Source organism: Oncorhynchus clarkii, chromosome 27 (genome assembly GCF_045791955.1).
Source record: "Oncorhynchus clarkii lewisi isolate Uvic-CL-2024 chromosome 27, UVic_Ocla_1.0, whole genome shotgun sequence".
NCBI lineage: Eukaryota > Metazoa > Chordata > Actinopteri > Salmoniformes > Salmonidae > Oncorhynchus > Oncorhynchus clarkii.
The window spans coordinates 51,759,957-51,787,931 of NC_092173.1; the positions used below are offsets into that span (position 1 = coordinate 51,759,957).

General features: G+C 48.5%; 1 protein-coding gene across 4 annotated transcripts in view; it reads right to left on the reverse strand.

Moving 5' to 3' along the window:
• Positions 1–26,324, reverse strand: part of LOC139385709 (BRD4-interacting chromatin-remodeling complex-associated protein-like) — a 62,034-nt gene extending 35,710 nt beyond the window's left edge. For 2 of the 4 annotated variants that reach the window (XM_071130987.1, XM_071130984.1), the window contains exons 1-5: positions 23,897–24,035; positions 14,665–14,710; positions 12,826–12,871; positions 9,405–9,470; positions 5,044–6,933 (exon numbers count right to left, since the gene is read on the reverse strand). In XM_071130987.1, coding sequence (XP_070987088.1) covers positions 5,044–6,933; positions 9,405–9,470; positions 12,826–12,871; positions 14,665–14,705 — 2,043 coding nt within the window. In that variant the 5' untranslated portion in view covers positions 14,706–14,710; positions 23,897–24,035. Of the gene's footprint in view, positions 1–5,043; positions 6,934–9,404; positions 9,471–12,825; positions 12,872–14,664; positions 14,711–23,896; positions 24,036–26,242 lie in introns of those variants that run through there. The other 2 variants (XM_071130985.1, XM_071130986.1) reach the window with 2 other exon arrangements.
• Between the last annotated feature and the right edge of the window lie 1,651 nt (positions 26,325–27,975).

The window sequence follows — 27,975 nt, forward strand, 5'->3', positions numbered from 1 at the left end:
GGGGCAGAGAGAGAGAGGCAGGGAGGCAGAGTGTGAGAGAGAGAGTGAGAGGCAGGGGGGCAGAGAGAGAGAGAGGCAGGGAGGCAGAGTGTGAGAGAGAGAGAGAGAGAGAGAGGCAGGGGGCAGAGAGAGAGTGAGAGGCAGGGAGGCAGAGTGTGAGAGAGAGTGAGAGGCAGGGGGGCAGAGAGAGAGAGAGACAGGGGGCAGAGGACAGAGAGACAGGGGGCAGAGGACAGAGAGAGAGGGGCAGGGGGCAGAGAGAGAGAGAGAGAGGGGACAGAGAGAGCGAGAGAGAGAGAGAGAGAGAGAGAGAGAGAGAGAGAGGGGGACAGAGAGAGAGAGAGAGAGAGAGAGAGAGAGAGGACAGAGAGAGAGAGAGAGAGAGAGAGAGAGAGAGAGAGAGAGAGAGAGGGGGGGGACAGAGAGAGAGAGGGGGAGAGAGAGAGAGAGAGAGAGGCAGGGGGCAGAGAGAGAGAGGGGGGCAGGGGGGCAGAGAGTGAGAGAGAGAGAGGCAGGGGGGCAGAGAGTGAGAGAGAGAGAGGCAGGGGGGCAGAGAGTGAGAGAGAGAGGCAGGGGGGCAGAGAGTGAGAGAGAGAGGCAGGGGGCAGAGAGAGAGAGGGGCAGGGGGCAGAGGACAGAGAGAGAGAGACAGGGGGCAGAGGACAGAGAGAGAGGGGCAGGGGGCAGAGAGAGAGAGAGAGGCAGGGGGGCAGAGAGTGAGAGGCAGGGGGGCAGAGAGAGAGAGAGGCAGGGGGGCAGAGAGAGAGAGAGAGGCAGGGGGCAGAGAGAGGGAGAGAGGCAGGGGGCAGAGACGTAGAGGTAAAGAGGTAGAGACGTAGAGGTAGAGGGGAAGAGACGTAGATATAGAGAGGAAGAGACGTAGAGGTAGAGAGGAAGAAACGTAGAGGTAAAGAGGTAGAGGTAGAGACGTAGAGGTAAAGAGGTAGAGACGTAGAGGTAAAGAGGTAGAGACGTAGAGGTAGAGGGGAAGAGACGTAGAGGTAAAGAGGTACAGACGTAGAGGTAGAGACGTAGAGGTAGAGAGGTAGAGACGTAGCGGTAGAGACGTAGAGGTAGAGAGGTACAGACGTAGAGGTAGAGAGGTAGAGACGTAGCGGTAGAGACGTAGAGGTAGAGAGGTACAGACGTAGAGGTAGAGACGTAGAGGTAGAGAGGTAGAGACGTAGAGGTAGAGGGGAAGAGACGTAGAGGTAAAGAGGTAGCGGTAGAGAGGAAGAGAAGTAGAGGTAGAGACGTAGAGGTAAAGAGGTAGAGACGTAGAGGTAAAGAGGTAGAGACGTAGAGGTAAAGAGGTAGAGACGTAGAGGTAGAGGGGAAGAGACGTAGAGGTAAAGAGGTAGAGAAGTAGATGTAAAGGTAGAGACGTAGCGGTAGAGAGGTAGAGACGTCGCATTAGAGACGTCGCGGTAGAGACGTAGCGGTAGAGACGTAGCGGTAGAGACGTAGCGGTAGAGACGTAGCGGTAGAGACGTAGCGGTAGAGACGTAGCATTAGAGAGGAAGAGAAGTAGCGGTAGAGAGGAAGAGGTAGAGACGTAGAAGTAGAGACGTAGAGGTAGAGGTGTAGAGGTAAAGAGGTAGAGACGTAGAGGTAGAGGGGAAGAGAAGTAGAGGAAGAAACGTAGAGGTAAAGAGGTAGAGACGTAGAGACGTAGAGGTAGAGCGGTAGAGGTTGAGAGGTAGAGACGTAGAGGTAGAGCGGTAGAGAGGTAGAGGGAAAGAGACGTAGAGGTAGAGAGGTAGAGACGTAGAGGTAAAGAGGTAGAGACGTAGAGGTAGAGAGGTAGAGACGTAGAGGTAGAGAGGTAGAGACGTAGAGGTAGAGAGGTAGAGACGTAGAGGTAGAGAGGAAGAGACGTAGAGGTAAAGAGGTAGAGACGTAGAGGTAGAGAGGTAGAGACGTAGAGGTAAAGAGTTAGAGACGTAGAGGTAGAGACGTAGAGGTAGAGACGTAGAGGTAGAGAGGTAGAGACGTAGAGGTAGAGAGGTAGAGACGTAGAGGTAGAGAGGTAGAGACGTAGAGGTAAAGAGGTAGAGACGTAGAGGTAAAGAGGTAGAGACGTAGAGGTAAAGAGGTAGAGACGTAGAGGTAAAGAGGTAGAGACGTAGAGGTAAAGAGGCAGACACGTAGAGGTAAAGAGGTAGAGACGTAGAGGTAAAGAGGCAGAGACGTAGAGGTAAAGAGGTAGAGACGTAGAGGTAGAGGGGAAGAGACGTAGAGGTAGAGACGTAGAGACGTAGAGATAGAGAGGTAGAGGTAAAGGTAGAGACGTAGCGGTAGAGAGGTAGAGATGTAGCATTAGAGACGTAGCGGTAGAGACGTAGCGGTAGAGACGTAGCGGTAGAGACGTAGCGGTAGAGACGTAGCGGTAGAGAGGAAGAGAAGTAGCGGTAGAGAGGAAGAGGTAGAGACGTAGAAGTAGAGAGAGAGAGGTAGAGAGGTAGAGAGGTTGACGTAGAAGTAGAGAGGTAGAGGTAGAGAGGAAGAGAAGTAAATGTAGAGAGGTAGAGGTAGAGAGGAAGAGAGGTAGAGAGGTTGACGTAGAGACGTAAAGAGGTAGAGACGTAGAGGTAGAGACGTAGAGGTAGAGACGTAGAGGTAGAGACGTAGAGGTAGAGACGTAGAGGTAGAGACGTAGAGGTAGAGAGGTAGCGGTAGAGAGGAAGAGAAGTAGAGGTAAAGAGGTAGAGACGTAGAGGTAGAGAGGTAGAGACGTAGAGGTAGAGACGTAGAGGTAGAGACGTAGAGGTAGAGACGTAGAGGTAGAGACGTAGAGGTAGAGACGTAGAGGTAGAGACGTAGAGGAAGAGAGGTAGAGAGGAAGAGAGGTAGAGAGGAAGAGAGGTAGAGGTAGAGACGTAGAGGTAGAGAGGAAGTAACGTAGAGGTAGAGAGGTAGAGACGTAGAGGTAGAGACGTAGAGGTAGAGGGGAAGAGACGTAGAGGTAGAGGGGTAGAGACGTAGAGGTAGAGAGGTAGAGACGTAGAGGTAAAGAGGTAGAGACGTAGAGGTAGAGACGTAGAGGTAGAGGGGAAGAGACGTAGAGGTAGAGGGGTAGAGACGTAGAGGTAGAGAGGTAGAGACGTAGAGGTAAAGAGGTAGAGACGTAGAGGTAGAGACGTAGAGGTAGAGGGGAAGAGACGTAGAGGTAGAGAGGAAGAGAAGTAGAGGTAGAGAGGAAGAAACGTAGAGGTAAAGAGGTAGAGACGTAGAGGTAGAGACGTAGAGGTAGAGACGTAGAGGTAAAGAGGTAGAGACGTAGAGGTAAAGAGGTAGAGACGTAGAGGTAAAGAGGCAGACACGTAGAGGTAAAGAGGTAGAGACGTAGAGGTAAAGAGGCAGAGACGTAGAGGTAAAGAGGTAGAGACGTAGAGGTAGAGGGGAAGAGACGTAGAGGTAGAGACGTAGAGACGTAGAGATAGAGAGGTAGAGGTAAAGGTAGAGACGTAGCGGTAGAGAGGTAGAGATGTAGCATTAGAGACGTAGCGGTAGAGACGTAGCGGTAGAGACGTAGCGGTAGAGACGTAGCGGTAGAGACGTAGCGGTAGAGAGGAAGAGAAGTAGCGGTAGAGAGGAAGAGGTAGAGACGTAGAAGTAGAGAGAGAGAGGTAGAGAGGTAGAGAGGTTGACGTAGAAGTAGAGAGGTAGAGGTAGAGAGGAAGAGAAGTAAATGTAGAGAGGTAGAGGTAGAGAGGAAGAGAGGTAGAGAGGTTGACGTAGAGACGTAAAGAGGTAGAGACGTAGAGGTAGAGACGTAGAGGTAGAGACGTAGAGGTAGAGACGTAGAGGTAGAGACGTAGAGGTAGAGACGTAGAGGTAGAGAGGTAGCGGTAGAGAGGAAGAGAAGTAGAGGTAAAGAGGTAGAGACGTAGAGGTAGAGAGGTAGAGACGTAGAGGTAGAGACGTAGAGGTAGAGACGTAGAGGTAGAGACGTAGAGGTAGAGACGTAGAGGTAGAGACGTAGAGGTAGAGACGTAGAGGAAGAGAGGTAGAGAGGAAGAGAGGTAGAGAGGAAGAGAGGTAGAGGTAGAGACGTAGAGGTAGAGAGGAAGTAACGTAGAGGTAGAGAGGTAGAGACGTAGAGGTAGAGACGTAGAGGTAGAGGGGAAGAGACGTAGAGGTAGAGGGGTAGAGACGTAGAGGTAGAGAGGTAGAGACGTAGAGGTAAAGAGGTAGAGACGTAGAGGTAGAGACGTAGAGGTAGAGGGGAAGAGACGTAGAGGTAGAGGGGTAGAGACGTAGAGGTAGAGAGGTAGAGACGTAGAGGTAAAGAGGTAGAGACGTAGAGGTAGAGACGTAGAGGTAGAGGGGAAGAGACGTAGAGGTAGAGAGGAAGAGAAGTAGAGGTAGAGAGGAAGAAACGTAGAGGTAAAGAGGTAGAGACGTAGAGGTAGAGACGTAGAGGTAGAGACGTAGAGGTAAAGAGGTAGAGACGTAGAGGTAGAGACGTAGAGGTAGAGACGTAGAGGTAAAGAGGTAGAGACGTAGAGGTAGAGACGTAGAGGTAGAGAGGTAGAGACGTAGAGGTAGAGGGGAAGAGACGTAGAGGTAGAGACGTTGAGGTAGAGAGGTAGAGACGTAGAGGTAAAGAGGTAGAGACGTAGAGGTAAAGGTAGAGACGTAGCGGTAGAGAGGTAGAGACGTCGCATTAGAGACGTAGCGGTAGAGACGTAGCATTAGAGAGGAAGAGAAGTAGAGAGGAAGAGAAGTAGAGAGGAAGAGGTAGAGACGTAGAAGTAGAGACGTAGAGGTAGAGAGGTAGCGGTAGGGGTAGAGAGGTAGAGACGTAGAGGTAGAGAGGTAGAGGAAGAAACGTAGAGACGTAGCGGTAGAGAGGAAGAGACGTAGAGGTAGAGAGGAAGACATAAATTTAGAGGTAGCGACGTAGAGACGTAGAGGTAGACGTGTAGAGGAAAAGACGTTGAGGCAGAGAGAGAGAGCGGGGAGAGGCAGAGAGAGAGCGGGGAGAGGCAGAGAGAGAGAGCGCGTAGAGGCAGAGAGAGAGCGGGGAGGAATACTGACCTGCTGGAGGAACATCTGGAGGTGTTCCTGGCTGAGGATCATGCTGGAGCCCTGGTGGCCCGTGAAGAGCACCCTGCTCCCGGGGCTGTGCTGCTGGGCTAGGTGGGGGACCAGTGTGGTGGACACAGATAAGGACGGAGAGGAGGAGGGGACAGACATGGCCATGGAGACAGAGGGCCCAGCCTGCATAGAGAGGATGGAGGAGGGCTGAGGGGCTTGTCCAGGGTGGGCTGCCTGGTCTGCAGAACTCCCCCCAGGCTGGCCCTGTGCAATGGCAGCAGCCCCACCCACCCCGCTGCTGGGAACGCCCCCTGGCTGTGGCTGCAGAGCGGGCTGCAGGCTGACAGCAGGACTCAACCCTTCTACCTGGCTCAGCATGGCCAGGGAGTTGTGCAAGGGCATGCCCTGGATCACTGTGTGGGCCTGGTGGCCCGTGACTGGGTGGTTCTGGCTCTGGGAGAGGGTGACAGGCATCTGGAAGAGCTGATGTCCCACCCCCATCTGGCCCGGCTGCAGCTGGATGTGGCCCTGGAGCAGAGGGTGGCCCTGAGAAGTCAGCACCTGGCCCAGGTTGATGTTCTGGTGTTGAGCCAGGATCTGGTTGGCTATCAGCTGGCCCCCAGGCCCGCAGGAGGTGATGATGTGGCCCCCAGGGTGCTGCGTGAGGATCTGACCCCCAGCTAGCTGCTGTGGCAGGAGGAACTGGTGGTTCTGCCCCCCCAGCATGATGCTGCCAGGCTGGTTGAGCAGGTGGACACTGAGTGCTTTCCCAGAGGGGTGGTGGGCTGTCTGTTGTTTGTACAGAGCCTGTTGGGGAAGCCCTGCCTGGGAGGTCAGGACCACATTGGCGCCAGGCTTGCCTGTCAGGAAGGCTACATTCTGGGCAGCGGAGACAGGGACCTGAGCCCCAAGAGCCTTGTTGGCATCATTCTGGAGGGTGTGGGGCTGGGCCTGCTGCTGCTTGAACAGTTTGGGCTGGATGGCTGCGCCCCCCTGGGGGGGTTTGGGCTGGATGGGGGTCGGGGTTCGCTGGATGATCAGGTTCTGCCCCTGTTGACCCAAGCTTCCAGCAGCAGTTATGGTGCTACCGTTAATGTTAGTGCCCAACGCCGGGCCGTTTAAAACTGGAGATCCCAGAGTAGCTTTGCCCCCTTGGATCAGAAGTCCCCCTCCCAGTCCGCCCTGCCCACCTACCCCCTGTGCCTCGGGGCCAGGCTGGTGCAGCTGGTATCCTCCCATACTCTTGGCCAGGATGGGCTGTCCTGATTGGTTCATAGTCATCACAGTGGGCTGGCCCATCACCTGTATCTGTCCCAGTCCCAGGTGTCCTGACTGACAGCCGTTAGGTAGAGCCTGGAGGGGGGCGATTGGCTGAAGGGTGACGTTACCCAGGCCTGCCACCTGCTGAATGAAAGGCTGCATACTGATGGTCTGGGCCTTGTTCATGACCTGGGGCCCAAACTCCAGGCCCTGTTGGGCCAGCACCGAGCCCAGCAAGTCAGCTGTGGCCTGGGGAGGGGTGGCGGAGGAGCCTGGAGCTTCAGGGAAGATGGGGAGCCCCACCCCCACAGCGGTCCCTCCAGACCCAGTCAGGCTGTCTGTACAGGGCAGGGTCTGGACCACCTGAGTCAGACCTGGCATGGTGAGGTCGAAGGAGCCCAGGTCCAGCTCTGCCTCGGCCTCCTGCAGGCTCTGCTCTGTAATGTTAGCCTCCGCCAGGCTCTGCTGCAGGATGTCACATGGCTCCATGGTGTTGCTACCGCCACCGCCCGGCGACCCGCCCAGGATGACATCATCTTCCAGGAAGTCCAGGTCCACACTGACACGGGGCAAGACTGGCTGCTCATTGGACAGCAGCTGGACTGGGGGCAGGACCTCTGGAATGTGGCACTATGAAAGAAGAGGGAGAAGGTCTGTGATGGAAGATGAAAAGAAGAGAGAAGGACTGATAGAGGACGAGAAGAGAAAAGGAGGACGAGAAGAGAAAAGGTCTGACGGAGGACGAGAAGAGAAAAGGAGGATGAGAAGAGAAAAGGAGGATGAAGAGAAAAGGAGGACGAAGAGAAAAGGAGGACGCGAAGAGAAAAGGAGGACGCGAAGAGAAAAGGAGGACGCGAAGAGAAAAGGAGGACGCGAAGAGAAAAGGAGAACGCGAAGAGAAAAGGAGGACGAAGAGAAAAGGAGGACGAGAAGAGAAAAGGAGGACGCGAAGAGAAAAGGAGGACGCGAAGAGAAAAGGAGGACGCGAAGAGAAAAGGAGGACGCGAAGAGAAAAGGAGGACGCAGAGAAAAGGAGGACGAAGAGAAAAGGAGGACGCGAAGAGAAAAGGAGGACGCGAAGAGAAAAGGAGGACGAGAAGAGAAAAGGAGGACGCGAAGAGAAAATGAGGACGCGAAGAGAAAAGGAGGACGCGAAGAGAAAAGGAGGACGCGAAGAGAAAAGGAGGACGCGAAGAGAAAAGGAGGACGCGAAGAGAAAAGGAGGACGAAGAGAAAAGGAGGACGCGAAGAGAAAAGGTCTGACGGAGGAGAAGAGAAAAGGAGGAGGAGAAAAGAAAAGAAGGACGAGAAGAGGAGGAGGACGAGAAGAGAAAGAGGACGAGAAGAGAAAAGGAGGACGCGAAGAGAAAGAGGAGGACGAGAAGAGAAAGAGGAGGACAAGAAGAGAAAGAGGAGGACAAGAAGAGAAAGAGGAGGACAAGAAGAGAAAATGTCGGAGGGGGCGGAGGACGAGAAGAGAAAAGGAGGACGAGAAGAGAAAAGGAGGACGAGAAGAGAAAAGGAGGACGAGAAGAGAAAAGGAGGACGAAAAGAGAAAAGGTCTGACGGAGGACGAGAAGAGGGAGAAGGTCTGACGGAGAACGAGAAGAGAAAGAGGAGGACGAGAAGAGAAAAGGAGGACGAGAAGAGAAAAGGAGGACGAGAAGAGAAAAGGAGGACGAGAAGAGAAAAGGAGGACGAGAAGAGAAAAGGTCTGACGAGAAGAGAAAAGGTCTGACGGAGGACGAGAAGAGAAAAGGAGGACGAGAAGATAAAAGGAGGACGAGAAGAGAAAAGGAGGACGAGAAGAGAAAAGGAGGACGAGAAGAGGGAGAAGGTCTGACGGAGGACGAGAAGAGAGAGAAAGTCTGATGCGGACGAGGAGAAGAGAGAAGATCTGTGAGGACGAGAAGAAGAGAGAAGGTCTGGTGGAGAACGAGAAGAGAAAAGGTCTGACGGAGGACGAGAAGAGAAAAGGAGGACGAGAAGAGAAAAGGAGGACGAGAAGAGAAAAGGAGGACGAGAAGAGAAAAGGAGGACGAGAAGAGAAAAGGTCTGACGAGAAGAGAAAAGGTCTGACGGAGGACGAGAAGAGGTCTGACGGAGGACGAGAAGAGGGAGAAGGTCTGACGGAGGACGAGAAGAGGGAGAAGGTCTGACGGAGGACGAGAAGAGGGAGAATGTCTGACGGAGGACGAGAAGAGGGAGAAGGTCTGACGGAGGACGAGAAGAAGGAGAAGGTTTGACGGAGGACGAGAAGAAGGAGAAGGTTTGACGGAGGACGAGAAGAGAGAGAAAGTCTGATGCGGACGAGGAGAAGAGAGAAGATCTGTGAGGACGAGAAGAAGAGAGAAGGTCTGGCGGAGGACGAGAAGAGGGAGACGGTCTGGCGGAGGACGAGAAGAGGGAGAAGGTCTGACGGAGGACGAGAAGAGAGAGAAAGTCTGATGCGGACGAGGAGAAGAGAGAAGATCTGTGAGGACGAGAAGAAGAGAGAAGGTCTGGTGGAGAACGAGAAGAGGGAGAAGGTCTGGTGGAGAACGAGAAGAGAGGTCTAAAGAGGACAAGAAGAAGAGAGAAGGTCTAATGAGGACGAGGAGAATGGAGAAGGTCTGTAATGAGGACGAGGAGAAGAGAGAAGGTCTTAATGAGGACAGGGAGAAGGTATGTAATGAGGATGAGAAGTGAGAAGGTCTGATGGGGGCGAGAACAGGAGGGAGAAGGTCTGATGAGGACGAGGAGAAGAGAGAAGGTCTTAATGAGGACAGATAGAAGGTCTGATGGAGGACGAGAAGTGAGAAGGTCTGATGGGGATGAGAACAGGAGGGAGAAGGTCTGATGAGGACGAGGAGAAGAGGGAGGGGGTCTGTGATGGAGGTCAAGAAGCAAATGGATGAGGAGTAGAGTAGAGAAGGAAGGGGTTGACACATGCTTCAAATCGTGGAGATGTTGACCAGACAGGCCTTCCTAGACCACTCTAGTGTTAGGCCTCTCAGCCAGTGGGAGGGAAGTGTGATATGACATGATGGGAGAGAATGCATGCTACATGAACATGTATGAATGGAGACAGGAGGGTCAGAGGTTAGAGGGCCTTCACTCACCCCAGCACCCGAGAAGAAAGAGCTGGAGGGATCGCTCGAGCCATCCAATAGGTCGTCAGTGTCCAGCTAGACAGACAGAACGACAGACAAAGCCAGGACAGAGGGAAAACAAAACGACAGACAAACAGGCCGGAGGGAGACACACCCCACAAGGATAGAGAGACAGAGAGCGAGAGAGGCGGGCAGACAGAGAGCGAGAGAGGCGGGCAGACAGAGAGCGAGAGAGGCGGGCAGACCCACCAGTGACCCAAGATTGAGGAGGGGCAGCAAAAGTGGTTTAGGAGGTGAGAGGGACAGAAAGCAAGGAACAAACAGAATCAGAAGAGGGCTTGCGTTAGATTAGTAGTGGTCATTGTGGATTAATAAAGTGAAAAGGCACAGTTGAAATCCTAAAGATCCCTCACATATACTTCCCCTACGTATACTTCCCCCACGTATACTTCCCCCACGTATACTTCCCCCACGTATACTTCCCCCACGTATACTTCCCCCACGTATACTTCCACCACGTATACTTCCACCACGTATACTTCCCCCACGTATACTTCCCCCACGTATAGATCCCTCATAAAGCAAGAAACCACAAGCAACAGCAAAGGCCATTGAAACAGAAACACACACATCCCTTTAGATAAGTGCACAAGATGTGTGTGCAGTAGCCGGTGAACTTGAACTAAGATGGTCACTTTGTCTCCATGCTCAACAGAAGTAGAGGTTATCTGGTGCCAGTAAGTCAACCGCGTCCGTCCTCGGTGCGTCAGGTCAACCGCGTCCGTCCTCGGTGCGTCAGGTCAACCGCGTCCGTCCACGGTGCGTCAGGTCAACCGCGTCCGTCCTCGGTGCGTCAGGTCAACCGCGTCCGTCCTCGGTGCGTCAGGTCAACCGCGTCCGTCCTCGGTGCGTCAGGTCAACCGCGTCCGTCCTCGGTGCGTCAGGTCAACCGCGTCCGTCCTCGGTGCGTCAGGTCAACCGCGTCCGTCCTCGGTGCGTCAGGTCAACCGCGTCCGTCCTCGGTGCGTCAGGTCAACCGCGTCCGACCTCGGTGCGTCAGGTCAACCGCGTCCGTCCTCGGTGCGTCAGGTCAACCGCGTCCGTCCTCGGTGCGTCAGGTCAACCGCGTCCGTCCTCGGTGCGTCAGGTCAACCGCGTCCGTCCTCGGTGCGTCAGGTCAACCGCGTCCGTCCTCGGTGCGTCAGGTCAACCGCGTCCGTCCTCGGTGCGTCAGGTCAACCGCGTCCGTCCTCGGTGCGTCAGGTCAACCGCGTCCGTCCTCGGTGCGTCAGGTCAACCGCGTCCGTCCTCGGTGCGTCAGGTCAACCGCGTCCGACCTCGGTGCGTCAGGTCAACCGCGTCCGTCCTCGGTGCGTCAGGTCAACCGCGTCCGTCCTCGGTGCGTCAGGTCAACCGCGTCCGTCCTCATTGCGTCAGGTCAACCGCGTCCGTCCTCGGTGCGTCAGGTCAACCGCGTCCGTCCTCGGTGCGTCAAGTCAACTGCTATGAAATAATCCAGGTAACTCCTCAGCTTGGCAAGTACAATAGATGCATTCCAACCATTCTTGCAGTTAAATAGCAGCCACTTACATGGGTGTCTAATCCATGCGTCCTAAGTGCGTCAGGTCAACCGCGTCCGTCCTCGGTGCGTCAGGTCAACCGCGTCCGTCCACGGTGCGTCAGGTCAACCGCGTCCGTCCTCGGTGCGTCAGGTCAACCGCGTCCGTCCTCGGTGCGTCAGGTCAACCGCGTCCGTCCTCGGTGCGTCAGGTCAACCGCGTCCGTCCTCGGTGCGTCAGGTCAACCGCGTCCGTCCTCGGTGCGTCAGGTCAACCGCGTCCGTCCTCGGTGCGTCAGGTCAACCGCGTCCGTCCTCGGTGCGTCAGGTCAACCGCGTCCGTCCTCGGTGCGTCAGGTCAACCGCGTCCGTCCTCGGTGCGTCAGGTCAACCGCGTCCGACCTCGGTGCGTCAGGTCAACCGCGTCCGTCCTCGGTGCGTCAGGTCAACCGCGTCCGTCCTCGGTGCGTCAGGTCAACCGCGTCCGTCCTCATTGCGTCAGGTCAACCGCGTCCGTCCTCGGTGCGTCAGGTCAACCGCGTCCGTCCTCGGTGCGTCAAGTCAACTGCTATGAAATAATCCAGGTAACTCCTCAGCTTGGCAAGTACAATAGATGCATTCCAACCATTCTTGCAGTTAAATAGCAGCCACTTACATGGGTGTCTAATCCATGCGTCCTAAGTGCGTCAGGTCAACCGCGTCCGTCCTCGGTGCGTCAGGTCAACCGCGTCCGTCCACGGTGCGTCAGGTCAACCGCGTCCGTCCTCGGTGCGTCAGGTCAACCGCGTCCGTCCTCGGTGCGTCAGGTCAACCGCGTCCGTCCTCGGTGCGTCAGGTCAACCGCGTCCGTCCTCGGTGCGTCAGGTCAACCGCGTCCGTCCTCGGTGCGTCAGGTCAACCGCGTCCGTCCTCGGTGCGTCAGGTCAACCGCGTCCGTCCTCGGTGCGTCAGGTCAACCGCGTCCGTCCTCGGTGCGTCAGGTCAACCGCGTCCGTCCTCGGTGCGTCAGGTCAACCGCGTCCGTCCTCGGTGCGTCAGGTCAACCGCGTCCGTCCTCATTGCGTCAGGTCAACCGCGTCCGTCCTCGGTGCGTCAGGTCAACCGCGTCCGTCCTCGGTGCGTCAACTCAACTGCTATGAAATAATCCAGGTAACTCCTCAGCTTGGCAAGTACAATAGATGCATTCCAACCATCCTTGCAGTTAAATAGCAGCCACTTACATGGTTGTCTAATCCATGCGTCCTAAGTGCGTCAGGTCAACCGCGTCCGTCCTCGGTGCGTCAGGTCAACCGCGTCCGTCCTCGGTGCGTCAGGTCAACCGCGTCCGTCCTCGGTGCGTCAGGTCAACCGCGTCCGTCCTCGGTGCGTCAGGTCAACCGCGTCCGTCCTCGGTGCGTCAGGTCAACCGCGTCCGTCCTCGGTGCGTCAGGTCAACCGCGTCCGTCCTCGGTGCGTCAGGTCAACCGCGTCCGTCCTCGGTGCGTCAGGTCAACCGCGTCCGTCCTCGGTGCGTCAGGTCAACCGTGTCCGTCCTCGGTGCGTCAGGTCAACCGCGTCCGTCCTCGGTGCGTCAGGTCAACCGCGTCCGTCCTCGGTGCGTCAGGTCAACCGCGTCCGTCCTCGGTGCGTCAGGTCAACCGCGTCCGTCCTCGGTGCGTCAGGTCAACCGCGTCCGTCCTCGGTGCGTCAGGTCAACCGCGTCCGTCCTCGGTGCGTCAGGTCAACCGCGTCCGTCCTCGGTGCGTCAGGTCAACCGCGTCCGTCCTCGGTGCGTCAAGTCAACTGCTATGAAATAATCCAGGTAACTCCTCAGCTTGGCAAGTACAATAGATGCATTCCAACCATCCTTGCAGTTAAATAGCAGCCACTTACATGGGTGTCTAATCCATGAAGAAAATCGTTGAGTGCTTCTGGGTCACTGTGAAGAGAGGAACATTGGTCAGACAATGAGGTCACATCCACATTGCCTTCAGAAAGTATTCATTCCACTTGACTTATTCCACAAGTTGTTGTGTTACAAGCTGATTTACATAAGTATTCACACCCCTGAGTCAATACATGTAGAATCATCTTTGATTACAGCTGGGAGTCGTTCTGAGTACGTCTTTAAGAGTTTACCACACCTGGACTGTACAATACTTAATTCACATTTGACATTTCAGTCATTTAACAGACGCTCTTAACCAGAGCAACTTACAGGAGCAATTAGGGTGAAATGCCTTGCTCGAGGGCAAATTTTCTCACCTAGTCTGCTCAGGGATTCAACCAGTGACCTTAAGTTTACTGGCCCAATCCTCTTATCTGGGCGGCTACCTGCCGCACAGATATTCCCATTATTATAGTTTCCTCAAGCTGTCAAATTGGTTGCTGATCATTGCTAGAAAATCATTTATGTATTGGCATAGATTTTCAAGCAGAATTCAGTCCAAACTAACTCAGCCACCCAGGAACATTCACTGTCTTCTTGGTAAGAAACTCCAGTGTAGATTCGGCCTTGTGTTTTAGGTTATTTTCCTGCTGAAAGGTGAATTCATCTCCCAGTGTCTGGGGGAAAGCAGACAACCAGGTTTTCCTCTAGGATTTTGCTGTGCTTAGCTCCATTCCGTTTCTTTACAATCATAACGATAACATGCTTGAAACTATGGTCGTCACAATTTGTATTCGGGACAAAAAGTGAACTGCTTTGCCACATATTTTGCAGTATTGCTTTAGTGCTGCAAAAAGGATGCATGTTTGGGAATATTGTATTTTCTGCTTCCTTCTTTTCACTCTTGTCGATTAAGTGATGTTGTGGAGTAACTACAATGTTGTTGATCCAGCCTCAGATTTCTATCACAGCCGTTAAACTCTAACTCCGTAACCATTGGCCTCATGGTTAAATCCCTGAGTGGTTTCCTTACTCTCTGGCAACTGAGTTAAGAAGAACGCCTGTACCTTTGCAGTGACTGGGTGTATTGATACACCATCCGAAGTGTAATTAATAACTTCACCATACTCAAAGGGATATTCAATGTCTGCTATTTTTTAGGTGCCCTTCTTTGTGTGAGGCATTGGAAAACCTCCCTAGACTGAGGGAACTTACAGATAATTATGTGTGGAGTACAGAGATGAGGTAGTCATTCAAAAATCCTGTTAAACAATATTATTTCACACCGAGTGAGTCCATGCAATGTATTATGTGAAGTAAGCAAATGTTTACTCCTGATCTTATTTAGGCCGTAACAAAGGGGTTGAATACTAATTGACTCGACATTTCCGCTTTTCATTTTTTATTAATTTGTAAAAATAAAAACAATTCCACTTTGACAAGATGGGGTAGTGTGTGTAGTCCAATGACACAACATATCAATTGAATCCATTGTAAAAATTTAGGGTCTAACAACAAAATGTGGAAAAGGTCAAGGGGTGTGAATACTGTCTGAAGTCAGTGTATTACCCTGTCCCAGTATCCACACCTGCATATATATATTTATTTATTTTAACTAGGCAAGTCAGTTAAGAACAAATTCTTATTTACAATGACAGCCTACTGGGGAATGGTGCGTTTACTGCCTCGTTCAGGGACAGAAGGGCAGATTCTTACCTTGTCCGCTCGGGGATTCGATCCGAACCACCTTTCGGTGTGAACCAATGTCTTGGCCAGGTATACTAGATGGTGTGTATTGTGGATATTAGAACATAATCAGTACTTTGAAGAGGATATGAACTCACCAAATGACATCTAGCAGGCACCTGCCATCTTCATCGTCCATGTCAACTGAAAACACATTAACATCCCCAACAATATTTAGTTCATTACATCAATCATTATGGTGTATATGGGACACAAAGATTCTATCAACTATAAACACACACTATCAACTATCTATATAGCTAGATTTAAGCACCAGCTTTCAGAGCAGCTCACAGATCACTGCACCTGTACATAGCCCATCTGTACATAGCCCATCCAACTACCTCATCCCCATACTGTATTTATTTAATTATTTATCTTGCTCCTTTGCACCCCAGTATCTCTACTTGCACATTCATCTTCTGCACATCAATCACTCCAATATTTAATTGGTATATTGTAATTACTTCGCCACCATTGCCTATTTACTGCCTTACCTCCCTTATCTTACCTCATTTGCAAACATTGTATATATACTTTTTGTACTGTATGTTCGTTTTACTCCATGTATATGTAACTCTGTGTTGTTGTGTGTGTCGAAATGCTTCGCTTTATTCTTGGCCAGGTCACAGTTGTAAATGAGAACTTGTACTCAACTAGCCTACCTGGTTAAATAAAATTGAAATAAAACATTTGAAAATAAGAATGTCTATATATATATATATATATATATATATAACTATCAACCATACATACACACTATCAACTATACAGTTGAAGTCGGAAGTTTACATACACATTAGCGAAATACGTTTAAACATTCACAATTTCTGACATTTAATCCCAGTAACAATTCCCTGTCTTAGGTCAGTTAGGATCACCACTTTATTTTAAGAATGTGAAATGTCAGAATAATAGTAGAGAGAATGATATATTTCATATTTTATTTATTTCATCACATTCCTAGTGGGTCATAAGATTTCATACACTCAATTAGTATTTGGTAACATTGCCTTTAAATTGTTTAACTTAGGTCAAATTGTTCAGGTAGCCTTCCACAAGGTTCCCACAATAAATTGGGTGAATTATGGTCCATTCCTCCTGACAGAGCTGGTGTAAACGAGTCAGGTTTGTAGGCCTCCTGACAGAGCTGGTGTAACTGAGTCAGGTTTGTAGGCCTCCTGACAGAGCTGGTGTAACTGAGTCAGGTTTGTCGGCCTCCTGACAGAGCTGGTGTAACTGAGTCAGGTTTGTAGGCCTCCTGACAGAGCTGGTGTAACTGAGTCAGGTTTGTAGGCCTCCTGACAGAGCTGGTGTAACTGAGTCAGGTTTGTAGGCCTCCTGACAGAGCTGGTGTAACTGAGTCAGGTTTGTAGGCCTCCTGACAGAGCTGGTGTAACTGAGTCAGGTTTGTAGGCCTCCTGACAGAGCTGGTGTAAACGAGTCAGGTTTGTCGGCCTCCTGACAGAGCTGGTGTAACTGAGTCAGGTTTGTAGGCCTCCTGACAGAGCTGGTGTAAACGAGTCAGGTTTGTAGGCCTCCTGACAGAGCTGGTGTAACTGAGTCAGGTTTGTAGGCCTCCTTGCTCGCACACGCTTTTTCATTTCCGCCCACACATTTTTTTATAGGACTGAGGTCAGGGCTTTGTGATGGTCACTCCAATACCTTGACTTTGTTGTCCTTAACCCATAACTTTGGAAGTATGCTTGGGGTCATTGTCCATTTGGAAGACCCATTTGCAACCAAGCTTTAACTTCCTGACTGATGTCTTGAGATGTTGCTTCAATATATCCACATAATTTTCCTACCTCATGATGCCATCTATTTTGTGAAGTGCACCAGTTCCTCCTGCAGCAAAGCACCCCCACAACATGATGCTGCCACCCCCGTTCTTCACGGTTGGGATGGTGTTCTTCGGTTTGCAAGCCTGCCCCTTTTTCCTCCAAACATAACGATGGTCATTATGGCCAAACAGTTCTATTTTTGTTTCATCAGACCAGAGGACATTTCTCATAAAGTACCATCTTTGTCCCCATGTGCAGTTGCAAACTGTAGTCTGGCTTTCATTTTTTTCTCTACTATTATTCTGACGTTTCACATTCTTAAAATAAAGTGGTGATCCTAACTAACCTGAGAGAGGGAATTTTGACTAGGATGAAATGTCAGAAATAGTTTAAAACTGGGGTGTAATTGATCAGAAATACAGTTTAGACATTGTTAATGTTGTAAATGACTATTCTAGCTGGAAAGAGCTGATTTTTTATGGCATATCTACATACCCGTACATAGACCCATTATCAGCAACCATCACTCCTGTGTTCCAATGGCACGTTGTGTTAGCTAATCCAAGTTTATCATTTTAAAAGGCTAATTGATCATTAGAAAACCATGTGGAAGTAAACTTGGAGTCACGCGATGACATGGTGTGTGGTCCTCCCACTACGACACGGGAAACCATACAGTTTATTAAGCCACACATGAAATAAGTTATGATGAACTTCACAGGGTGGTGAAACTGCACTGGGATCTCTGTTACAATAAATATCGAGGGTCTTATTCTACTGAAATCTCTCTCTTATCCACAATCTGTAGACTTGCCTTTTGAGCACTATAGACATTATCCAACATGTTACTGGGCCTCTTAATTACAAAGCAATCTGACAGAAACTCCCTCAATATGTAACATCATTAATTAAGATGAAAATCCTAAATTACCAAACCCGTTTACAGGAATGGATAACACTAGAGATCCCTCCAGTCTCCACAGATTTGGGAAAATCTACGGGGGGGTTTTGCCCCTAATTTGTGGAACAATCTGCAGAGTTCAAGGCAGTTAGATGGGCTGGTGTCACTCAGGCAGTTAACATTATTGATTGTTACTGTGTCATTGACTTGTTAATTGTTTACTCCATGTGTAACTCTGTGTTTTCTGTTCACACTGCTATGCTTTATCTTGGCCAGGTCGCAGTTGTAAATGAGAACTTGTTCTCAATTAGCCTATTTGGTTAAATAAAGGTGAAATAAAATAAAATAAAAAATTATTGATTGAGGACCTCTGAGGTTGAATGGGATTGCTTTTATTTAATAGATACAGTTCTAAATCATTCTCAATGTGACTCCGTTTAAATAAAGGTTAAATAAAATACACACTATCAAGAGGCGTATCATGCTCACAGTGTCACTGGATCAATATCAAATGTATATCTTTCTCAAGGTGGAAATTAGTTCATAGAATCCAACCAGCTAGGCAGTGACTAGTTCTGGAAAAACCTTTGCCGGCAACATCACTTCCTCCCCAGTCAGCTAACACACGGCAACATCACTTCCTCCCCAGTCAGCTAACACACGGCAACATCACTTCCTCCCCAGTCAGCTTACACACGGCAACGTCACTTCCTCCCCAGTCAGCTTACACACGGCAACATCACTTCCTCCCCAGTCAGCTAACACACGGCAACGTCACTTCCTCCCCAGTCAGCTAACACACGGCAACATCACTTCCTCCCCAGTCAGCTTACACACGGCAACGTCACTTCCTCCCCAGTCAGCTTACACACGGCAACATCACTTCCTCCCCAGTCAGCTAACACACGGCAACGTCACTTCCTCCCCAGTCAGCTAACACACGGCAACATCACTTCCTCCCCAGTCAGCTAACACACGGCAACATCACTTCCTCCCCAGTCAGCTAACACACTGCAACATCACTTCCTCCCCAGTCGGCTAACACACGGCAACATCACTTCCTCCCCAGTTAACTAGATAGATAATTAGCACAGGTCCTCTTCCATAAACAAGCGCTGTAACACAAAAGTATGGCCGTGTGAGAACACTAACCTAACCTTATAAAGTAGTAAGGTGTAATGTTGCTCCTACCCATCTCTCCGATTTGGTCCTGCCGTAAATGCCTACACGTACGCTACGGTCACAAGAAGCAGGCCTCCTTACTGTCCCTAGAATTTCTAAGCAAACAGCTAGAGGCAGGGCTTTCTCCTATAGAGCTACATTTTTATGGAATGGTCTGCCAACCCATGTGAGAGACGCAGACTCGGTCTCAACCTTTAAGTCTTTATTGAAGACTCATCTCTTCAGTGGGTCATATGATTGAGTGTAGTCTGGCCCAGGACTGTGAAGATGAACAAAAAGGCACTGGAGCAACGAACCGCCATTGCTGTCTCTGCCTGGCCGGTTCCCCTCTCTCCACTGGGATTCTCTGCCTCTAACCCTATTACAGGGGCTGAGTCACTGGCTTACTGGTGATCTTCCATGCCGTCCCTAGGAGGGGTGCGTCACTTGAGTGGGTTGAGTCACAGACGTGATCTTCCTGTCCGGGTTGGCGCTCCCCCCCCCCCCCCCCCCCCCTTGGGTTGTGCCGTGGCGGAGATCTTTCTGGGCTATACTCAGCCTTGTCTCAGGATGGTAAGTTGGTGGTTGAAGATATCCCTCTAGTGGTGTGGGGGCTGTGCTTTGGCAAAGTGGGTGGGGTTATATCCTGCCTGTTGGGCCCTGTCCAGGGGTATCATCGGATGGGGCCACAGTGTCTCCTGACCCCTCCTGTCTCAGCCTCCAGTATTTATGCTGCAGTAGTTTATGTGTCGGGGGGCTAGGGTCAGTCTGTTATATCTTGGGAATTTCTCCTGTCTTATCCGGTGTCCTGTGTGAATTTAAGCATGCTCTCTAATTCTCTCTTTCTCTCAGAGGACCTGGGCCCTAGGACCATGCCTCAGGATTACCTGGCCTGATAACTCCTTGCTGTCCCCAGTCCACCTGGTCGTGCTGCTGCTCCAGTTTCAACTGTTCTGCCTGCGGCTATGGAACCCTGCCCTGTTCACCGGACGTGCTACCTGTCCCAGACCTGCTGTTTTCAACTCTCTAGAGGCAGCAGGAGCGGTAGAGATACTCTGAATGATCAGCTATGAAAAGCCAACTGACACTTACTCCTGAGGTGCTGACCTGTTGCACCCTCGACAACTACTGTGATTATTATTATTTGACCCTACTGGTCATCTATGAACATTTGAACATCTTGGCCATGTTCTGTTATAATCTCCACCCGGCACAGCCAGAAGAGGACTGGCCACCCCTCATAGCCTGGTTCCTCTCTAGGTTTCTTCCTAGCCACCGTGCTTCTACGTCTGCATTGCTTGCCGTCTGTGGTTTTAGGCTGGGTTTCTGAAACAGCACTTTGTGGCATCAGCTGATGTAAGAAGGGCTTAATAAATACATTTGATTGATTGATTAACTTTACTCACACAGACCATCAGGGCAAATGACATACATAGCCTTCTGCTTCCTGTTAACAAGTGATACTATATAAGTGATGTGGGGCTACAATAGTGTTTTGCTAGTAAAGACTGGGACACATCCTATAACATTGAGGAGTTTACCACAACAGTCACCGGATTCATCAATAAGTACATAGACGAAGTAAATCCCACATTGACTCTAATAACGACAGTTAGACTTACTGGGGTCCGACAACAAAAAGGACATAACAGACTAAATACTTTACAATGTACATACAGTACCAGTCAAAAGTTTAAACACCTACTCATTCAAGGGTGTTTCCTTCCTTTACTATTTTGTACATTGTAGAATAATAATGAAAACTATGAAATAATACTTATGGAATCATGCAGTAACCCAAAAGTGTAAAACAAATGAAAACATATGAGATTCTTCAAAGTAGCCACCCTTTGCCTTGATGACCACTTTGCACACTCTTGGCATTCTCTCTCAACCAGCTTCACCTGGAATGCTTTTCCAACTGTCTTGAAGGAGTTCCCACAAATGCTGAGCACTTGTTGGCTGCTTTTCCTTCACTCTGTGGTCCAAACTCATCCCAAACCATCTCAATTTGTTTGAGGTCTGGTGATTGTAGAGGCCAGGTCATCTGATAAAGCACTCCATCACTCTCCTTCTTGGTCAAATAGCCCTTACACAGTGTGGAGGTGTGTTGGGTCATTGTCTTGTTTAAAAACAAATGATCGTTCCAGTAAGCCCAAACCAGATGGGTTGACGTATCGCTGCAGAATGCTGTGGTAGCCATGCTGGTTAAGAGAGCCTTGAATTAAAAAAACTAGTTTTTTTATTAAATCACTGAGTGTCACCACAAAGCACCCCCACATTATCACACCTCCATGCTTCATGGTGGGAACCACACATGCAGAGATCATGGTTCTCCAACTCTGCGTCTCACAAACACACGGCGGTTGGAACAAAAAATATCAAATTTGGATTCATCAGACCAAAGGACAGATTTCCACTGGTCAAATGTCCATTGCTCATGTTTCTTGGCACAAGCAAGTCTCTTCTTATTATTCGACCACGAACGCCTGATTCACACATCTGATGTTGAGATGTGTCTGCTACTGAAGCATTTATTTGTGCTGTAATCTCTGAGGCTGGTAACTAATGACCTTATCCTCTGCAGCAGAGGTAATTCTGGGTCTTCCTTTCCTGTGGCAGTCCTCATGAGAGCCAGTTTCATCATAGCACTTGATGGTTTTTGTGACTGCACATGAAGAAACTTTAAAAGTTCTTGAAATGTTCCTTTTTGACTGATCTTCATGTCTTAAAGTAATGATAGACTGGTGTTTCTCTTTACTTATTTGAGCTGTTCTTGCCATAATATGGACTTGGTCTTGTACCAAATAGGGCTATCTTCTGTATACCATCCCTACTTTGACACAACACAACTGATTGGCTCAAACACATTAAGGAGGAAAGAAATTGCACAAATTAACTTTTAACAAGGCACACCTGTTAATTGAATTGCATTCCAGGTGACTACCTCATGAAGCTGGTTGACAGAATGCGCAAAGTTGTCATCAAGGCAAAGGGTGGCTTCTTTGAAGAATATAAAATATATTTTGATTTGCTTAACACTTTTTTGGTTACTACATGATTCCATATGTGTTATTTCAAAGCTTTGATGTCTTCACCATTATTCTACAATGTAGAAAATAGTAAAAAAATAAAGAAAGCCTGGAATAAGTAGGTGTCCCCAAGCTTTTGACTGGTACTGTACATTTAAAAACACCAAGGGAACATGTGGTGTGAATCTATCAGTTACACAACAAGTAGGTCACGTTGTGCCGTGAGGTGTTGCTGTATTTGTTTTTTGAAACCAGGTTTGCTGTTCACTTGCCCTATATAAGATGGGAGTTCCATGCAATCATGGCTCTGTATAATACTGTACGTTTCCTTGAATTTGTTCTGGACCTGGGGACTGTGAAAAGACACCTGGTGGCATGTCTGGTGGGGTAAGTGTGTGTTTCAGTGCTCTGTGTAAGTTCACTATGCAAACCATTTGGAATTTCCAACATATTAATATTTATTGCAAAAACAATAAGTGGTGCAGTCAGTCTCTCCTCAACTCTGAGCCAAGAGAGACTGGCAGCATAGTATTAAAATGTCTCTCCTCAACTCTGAGCCAAGAGAGACTGGCAGCATAGTATTAAAATGTCTCTCCTCAACTCTGAGCCAAGAGAGACTGGCAGCATAGTATTAAAATGTCTCTCCTCAACTCTGAGCCAAGAGAGACTGGCAGCATAGTATTAAAATGTCTCTCCTCAACTCTTAGCCAAGAGAGACTGGCAGCATAGTATTAAAATGTCTCTCCTCAACTCTTAGCCAAGAGAGACTGGCAGCATAGTATTAAAATGTCTCTCCTCAACTCTTAGCCAAGAGAGACTGGCAGCATAGTATTAAAATGTCTCTCCTCAACTCTTAGCCAAGAGAGACTGGCAGCATAGTATTAAAATGTCTCTCCTCAACTCTGAGCCAAGAGAGACTGGCAGCATAGTATTAAAATGTCTCTCCTCAACTCTTAGCCAAGAGAGACTGGCAGCATAGTATTAAAATGTCTCTCCTCAACTCTTAGCCAAGAGAGACTGGCAGCATAGTATTAAAATGTCTCTCCTCAACTCTTAGCCAAGAGAGACTGGCAGCATAGTATTAAAATTAGCCCTCTGATTATAATAAAGAGCACGACGTGTAGCTCTGTTCTGGGCCAGCTGCAGTTTAACTAGATCTTTCTTTGCAGCATTTTACCATATGACTGGACAACAATCAAGATAAAACTAGAGCCTGCAGGACTTGCTTTGTTGAGTGTGGTGTCAAAAAATCTCTTTACTATGGACAGACCTCTCCTGAGCTTTACAACCATTGGAAACTCATGATCAAAACATATAGATTCAATCTAAGGTAAAAACCAATTTAGTCATCTCAACTTGTTCAACAGCCACACAATATTACCAGATTCTAGAAACGTATAATATAGGGAATGATTTGTACCAAATACAATATGGCAGACGTTGAAAAGCCATAACAAATATGTTCTCAGCAACAGATTATAGATTAACGTCAAATACACTCGAGGTAAAAATGTGCGGTTCACACTCACTCCATCATCATTCCTTTTAGATTTATTTTAATACAAGCAAAGAATAGAAGCTCAATTCAGAGTTGCCAAATATTGATGCAAGCTGTACAAAGATGTTGCTCAAAGCAGCTATGTTTTAAATATCTCTACTATGATCGTATCGAGTATTGACAGAAACAAGTTGAGTAGTAGAAAGCTAACGGTAGATCAGATGGTGAGTTTAGGTAGGCGGACACTAGAGCAGCGGATTGACGCCGATAACACCAGTGTCCTATATAAAGGGAGAAAAGTCCATTTGCTGCTCTCCAGAATGTTGGTTTGAAGCTGAAGCGCTCGAGCCATTGCAGCCAGCAGAGCAGAGCGGTGCACAGCATATGAAAGGAGGGACACTGCGAGACACTAACTAGTGTTGAATGCATCTAATGTATTTACATGATAGTCGTTTTTCCCTGTAACTACATTGTCCTCTAAAATAATTCGCATGTTCGTTTGATGCATGTAGCTAATTGTCTGAATTTACTAACTATTTGAAGCTTTCGGTGCAGTTTCCCTTTCGTTAGTCAGTTAGCTAACCTAGCAGCTAATGCTATCAACATTCGTGTTAACACATTCCGACGTAGTATACATTTGACATTTAAAACATCACAAGCGGGTTTAGTATCAACACGTTTATAATGCACGGCAGCGTTGCACTTCAGCTTGCATGACGCATTATTTTGTTTGCCGTAAATGCAATTGCGTTGCTAGCTCATTGCAAGCAAAATATGAGTTAATGTTGGAATACTCTTGGACAAGGGGGTGTGCTTGGGAATTTGTTGGAAAATGAAACGCCTTGCCATGCAAGGACAACGGAATTTTGATCGAGGTTTGCAGTCTGCAAATGTTGTAGCTTTATTCTAGTTATTCAGATTAATAGAGAAATTGCTACATTGTCACAAACTCACCCAAGACGAGAGGTGCAGGCAGCGCGGGGTCTCCGGGACAGCCTCGCACGGGCTTCCATACAGGACCCAGCTACAGGCAGGAAACAGACGACTGCTGACTTCGCCTGTTCAAATTCATTGTTTCGTGTTCTTTCTATCGAAAATCCCTCAACCTTCCATGAACCTTGAGCGCCAGGTTTATCCGTCATAGTACCTCGTTTATCCCCGTGCAACAGGCAATGATCCAGTTTATACCTTAGACATAAAAAGGAATGCTCTGTCATACAGATAATTATATAGCTGCAAACAATGTATATTGAAACATTGTGCAGTTTTGTAATGCATTTTTGTTGTTATAGCTTTATAAGCTTATATACACTGTTAGAAACTAATGGAAACATTATCACTTAATTTAACTGGGTTGAGGTTATGCTATTTGCATGTTATGTGTGAGATTGTGTTAATAACCAGGGTATTGGGGTAGCCATGATTTAAATACCCCCCCTACACTGACGTTACAGGCAAATACACGGCTATCCTCCTTTGCCTCAGTCAGAGCTGCTTTCGTGATAGGCTATTTTATTTGTGATTAAATATAGCTTGTTATGTGATTGGCCGAAAGCTAAATATCTAGCAAATAAAAAGGCAGGGACTAGTCATTTAACTCATGACTAGTGTACATTACGACTCATGACTAAGGTAAATTACCTCCAGCATACAGGGAAAGTTTAGGACCTTTAAATATATTCTTCCCTGGGGCGTGGTTTTTTGTGTTTTTTACACTCAGTGGTTGGTTGAATTTGAATGGGGACTGGAAATAATTGGCCAAGTTGTGTGTAGTTACAGAAGGTTCTAGTTCATTTTGACGCTAGACTCAAATCATATAGTATTTCAAAAATGAACACCTTTTCATAAAAATAATATTCCTATGGAGTTGAATGAAGCATGCATTTAGAGGAAATGTAAAATATCTGACCAGTGGCAAACTCGGACAAAGGTCACCTCGCTCAGCATGCTATGACGAGCAAAGGTATTTTGCGAGATTTTTCCTTGATATCTATGCATGTTTAACCATGCATTTAGAGACTTTCGGTAATGCATAAAACATGGACAATGATGTACTCAGCTCTTCTGCAACTCTATTTTACAAACATTCTCCACTAGAGGGCGCAGACGGATCGATTTCAGCACCAAGTACATGTTTTGATTTATTTCCATACAGGATTTACCCCAATGTTTTATCCAAAACTAAAAGGTTCAGACTTTTCAGTTTCAGTTTACGCTGGCCAACATTCATGTCTCACTGGGCCATGGCTCCAGCAGACCTGCTCTCACTTAGGACCAAAGCCAGGCCACTGGTATTTTCAGCCAGCATTTACATAACAATAGCCCAAAGGCAGGCAGATGGAGGTAACATAACAATGGCTAACTGAACTTTAACACCTTCTCACAAAGCAACTGTTTGGTTGTTGATTCTGCTATTCACAAGTCCTCAGTGTCAGTCCTAGCTTTGGAAACACAATTTCCCTACATAATATAAGGGCAGCGCATAATTGGCCCAGCTCCGTCTGGGTTAGTGGTAGGCCGTCATTGTAAAATAAGAATTTGCTCTTAATAAATGTTAAATAAAAAAAATAAAAGGGTGTATAGACTAGTGAAACACTGGGGCGGCAGGTAGCCTAGTGGTTAGAGTGTTGGACTTGTATCCAAGAGGTTGCAAGAACAAATCCCTGAGCTGACAAGATAAAAAGCTGTCATTATGCCCCTGAACAAGGCAGTTAACACACTGTTCCTAGGCTGTCATTGAAAATAAGAATTTGTTCTTAACTGACTTGCCTAGTTAAATAAAGGTTAAAAAAAATACAGTTGAAAAGCTGCAGCAAAGCTGTGCTACAGTATCCAGACCAGAGCCTTCCTGCTGTAACTCTATCAGTATGGTTACATGCACACTAATAACTAGATACTGGTTATGGCATTAGCCACGTGAACGCCTTACTCTACTTATGGGACTGTTGGCAGACAGTCCCACGTATTCATGACTCTATTTAAAACATTTGCATTTCCCAGCCTCTGTTCTGGACCTGGGGACTGTGAAGATACCTCTGGTTGCATGTCTTGCGTTGTACCGATGAGTGTCTGAACTGTGTGTTTCCCAGCCTCTGTTCTGGACCTGGGGACTGTGAAGATACCTCTGGTTGCATGTCTTGCGTTGTACCGATGAGTGTCTGAACTGTGTGTTTCCCAGCCTCTGTTCTGGACCTGGGGACTGTGAAGATACCTCTGGTTGCATGTCTTGCGTTGTACCGATGAGTGTCTGAACTGTGTGTTTCCCAGCCTCTGTTCTGGACCTGGGGACTGTGAAGATACCTCTGGTTGCATGTCTTGTGTTGTACCGATGAGTGTCTGAACTGTGAAGAGACCTCTGGTTCCATGTCTTGTGTTATACCGATGAGTGTCTGAACTGTGAAGAGACCTCTGGTTGCATGTCTTGTGTTGTACCGATGAGTGTCTGAACTGTGAAGAGACCTCTGGTTCCATGTCTTATGTTGTACCGATGAGTGTCTGAACTGTGAAGAGACCTCTGGTTCCATATCTTGTGTTGTACCGATGAGTGTCTGAACTGTGTGCCAACTGCTTGAACAGGCAGTTCCTTCAACACGTCACAAAGACCAATAGTTATGCAGTCAATCTCTCCTCAACTTTAAAGCCAGCAGAGACTGACACTTTCCATCCATGTACACTACCGGTCAAATCACTTAGAAATGTCCTTGTTTTTGAAAGAAAAGCAAATTTTTTTTGTCCATTAAAATAACATCAAATTTATCAGAAATACAGTGTAGACATTGTTAATGTTGTAAGTGACTATTGTAGCTAGAAAGGGCATATTTTTTATGGAATATCTACATAGGCGTACAGAGGCCCATTATCAGCAACCATCACTCCTGTGTTCCAATGGCACGTTGTGTTAGCTAATCCAAGTTTATCATTTGAAAAGGCTAATTGATCGTTAGAAAACCCTTTTGGGCAAGACGGATTACCAGTACGTGTACTCAAAGCATGCTCAAACCAACTGTTAAGTGTCTTCACTGACATTTTCAACCTCTCCCTGACCGAGTCTGTAATACCTACATGTTTCAAGCAGACCACCATAGTCCCTGTGCCCAAGGAGGCGAAGGTATCCTGCCTAAATGATTACCACCCCGTGGCACTCACGTCGGTAGCCATGAAGTGCTTTAACAGGCTGGTCATGGCTCACATCAACAGCATCCTCCCGGACACCCTAGACCCACTCTAATTTGCATACAGCCCCAACAGATCCACAGATGAAGCAATCTCAATCACACTCCACACTGCCCTTTCCCACCTGGACAAAAGGAACACCTATGTGAGAATGCTGTTCATTGACTACAGCTCATCGTTCAACACCATAGTGCCCACGAAACTCATCACTAAGCTAAGGACTCTGGGGCTAAACAACTGGAACCTGGACTTCCTGACGGGCCGCCCCCAGGGGGTAAGAGTAGGCAACAATACGTCTGCCACGCTGATCCTCAACACTGGGGCCCCTCAGGGTTGTGTACTTAGTCCCCTCCTGTATTCCCTGTTCACCCATGACTGCGTGGCCAAACATGACTCCAACACCATCGTTAAGTTTGCTGACGACACAACAGTGGTAGGCCGACAACAATGAGACAGCCTATAGGGAGGAGGACGGAGAACTGGCAGTGTGGTGCCAGGACAACCTCTCCCTCAATGTGAGCAAGACAAAGGACCTGATTGTGGTCTACAGGAAAAGGCGGCCTAAACAGGCCCCCATTAACATTGACAGGGCTGTAGTTGAGCGGATTGAGAGTTTCAAGTTCCTTGGTGTCCACATCACCAACGAACTATCATGGTCAAATCAAATTGATTTATCTAGCCCTTCGTACATCAGCTGATATCTCAAAGTGCTGTACAGAAACCCAGCCTAAAACCCCAAACAGCAAGCAATGCAGGTGTAGAAGCACGGTGGCTAGGAAAAACTCCCTAGAAAGGCCAAAACCTAGGAAGAAACCTAGAGAGGAACCAGGCTATGTGGGGTGGCCAGTCCTCTTCTGGCT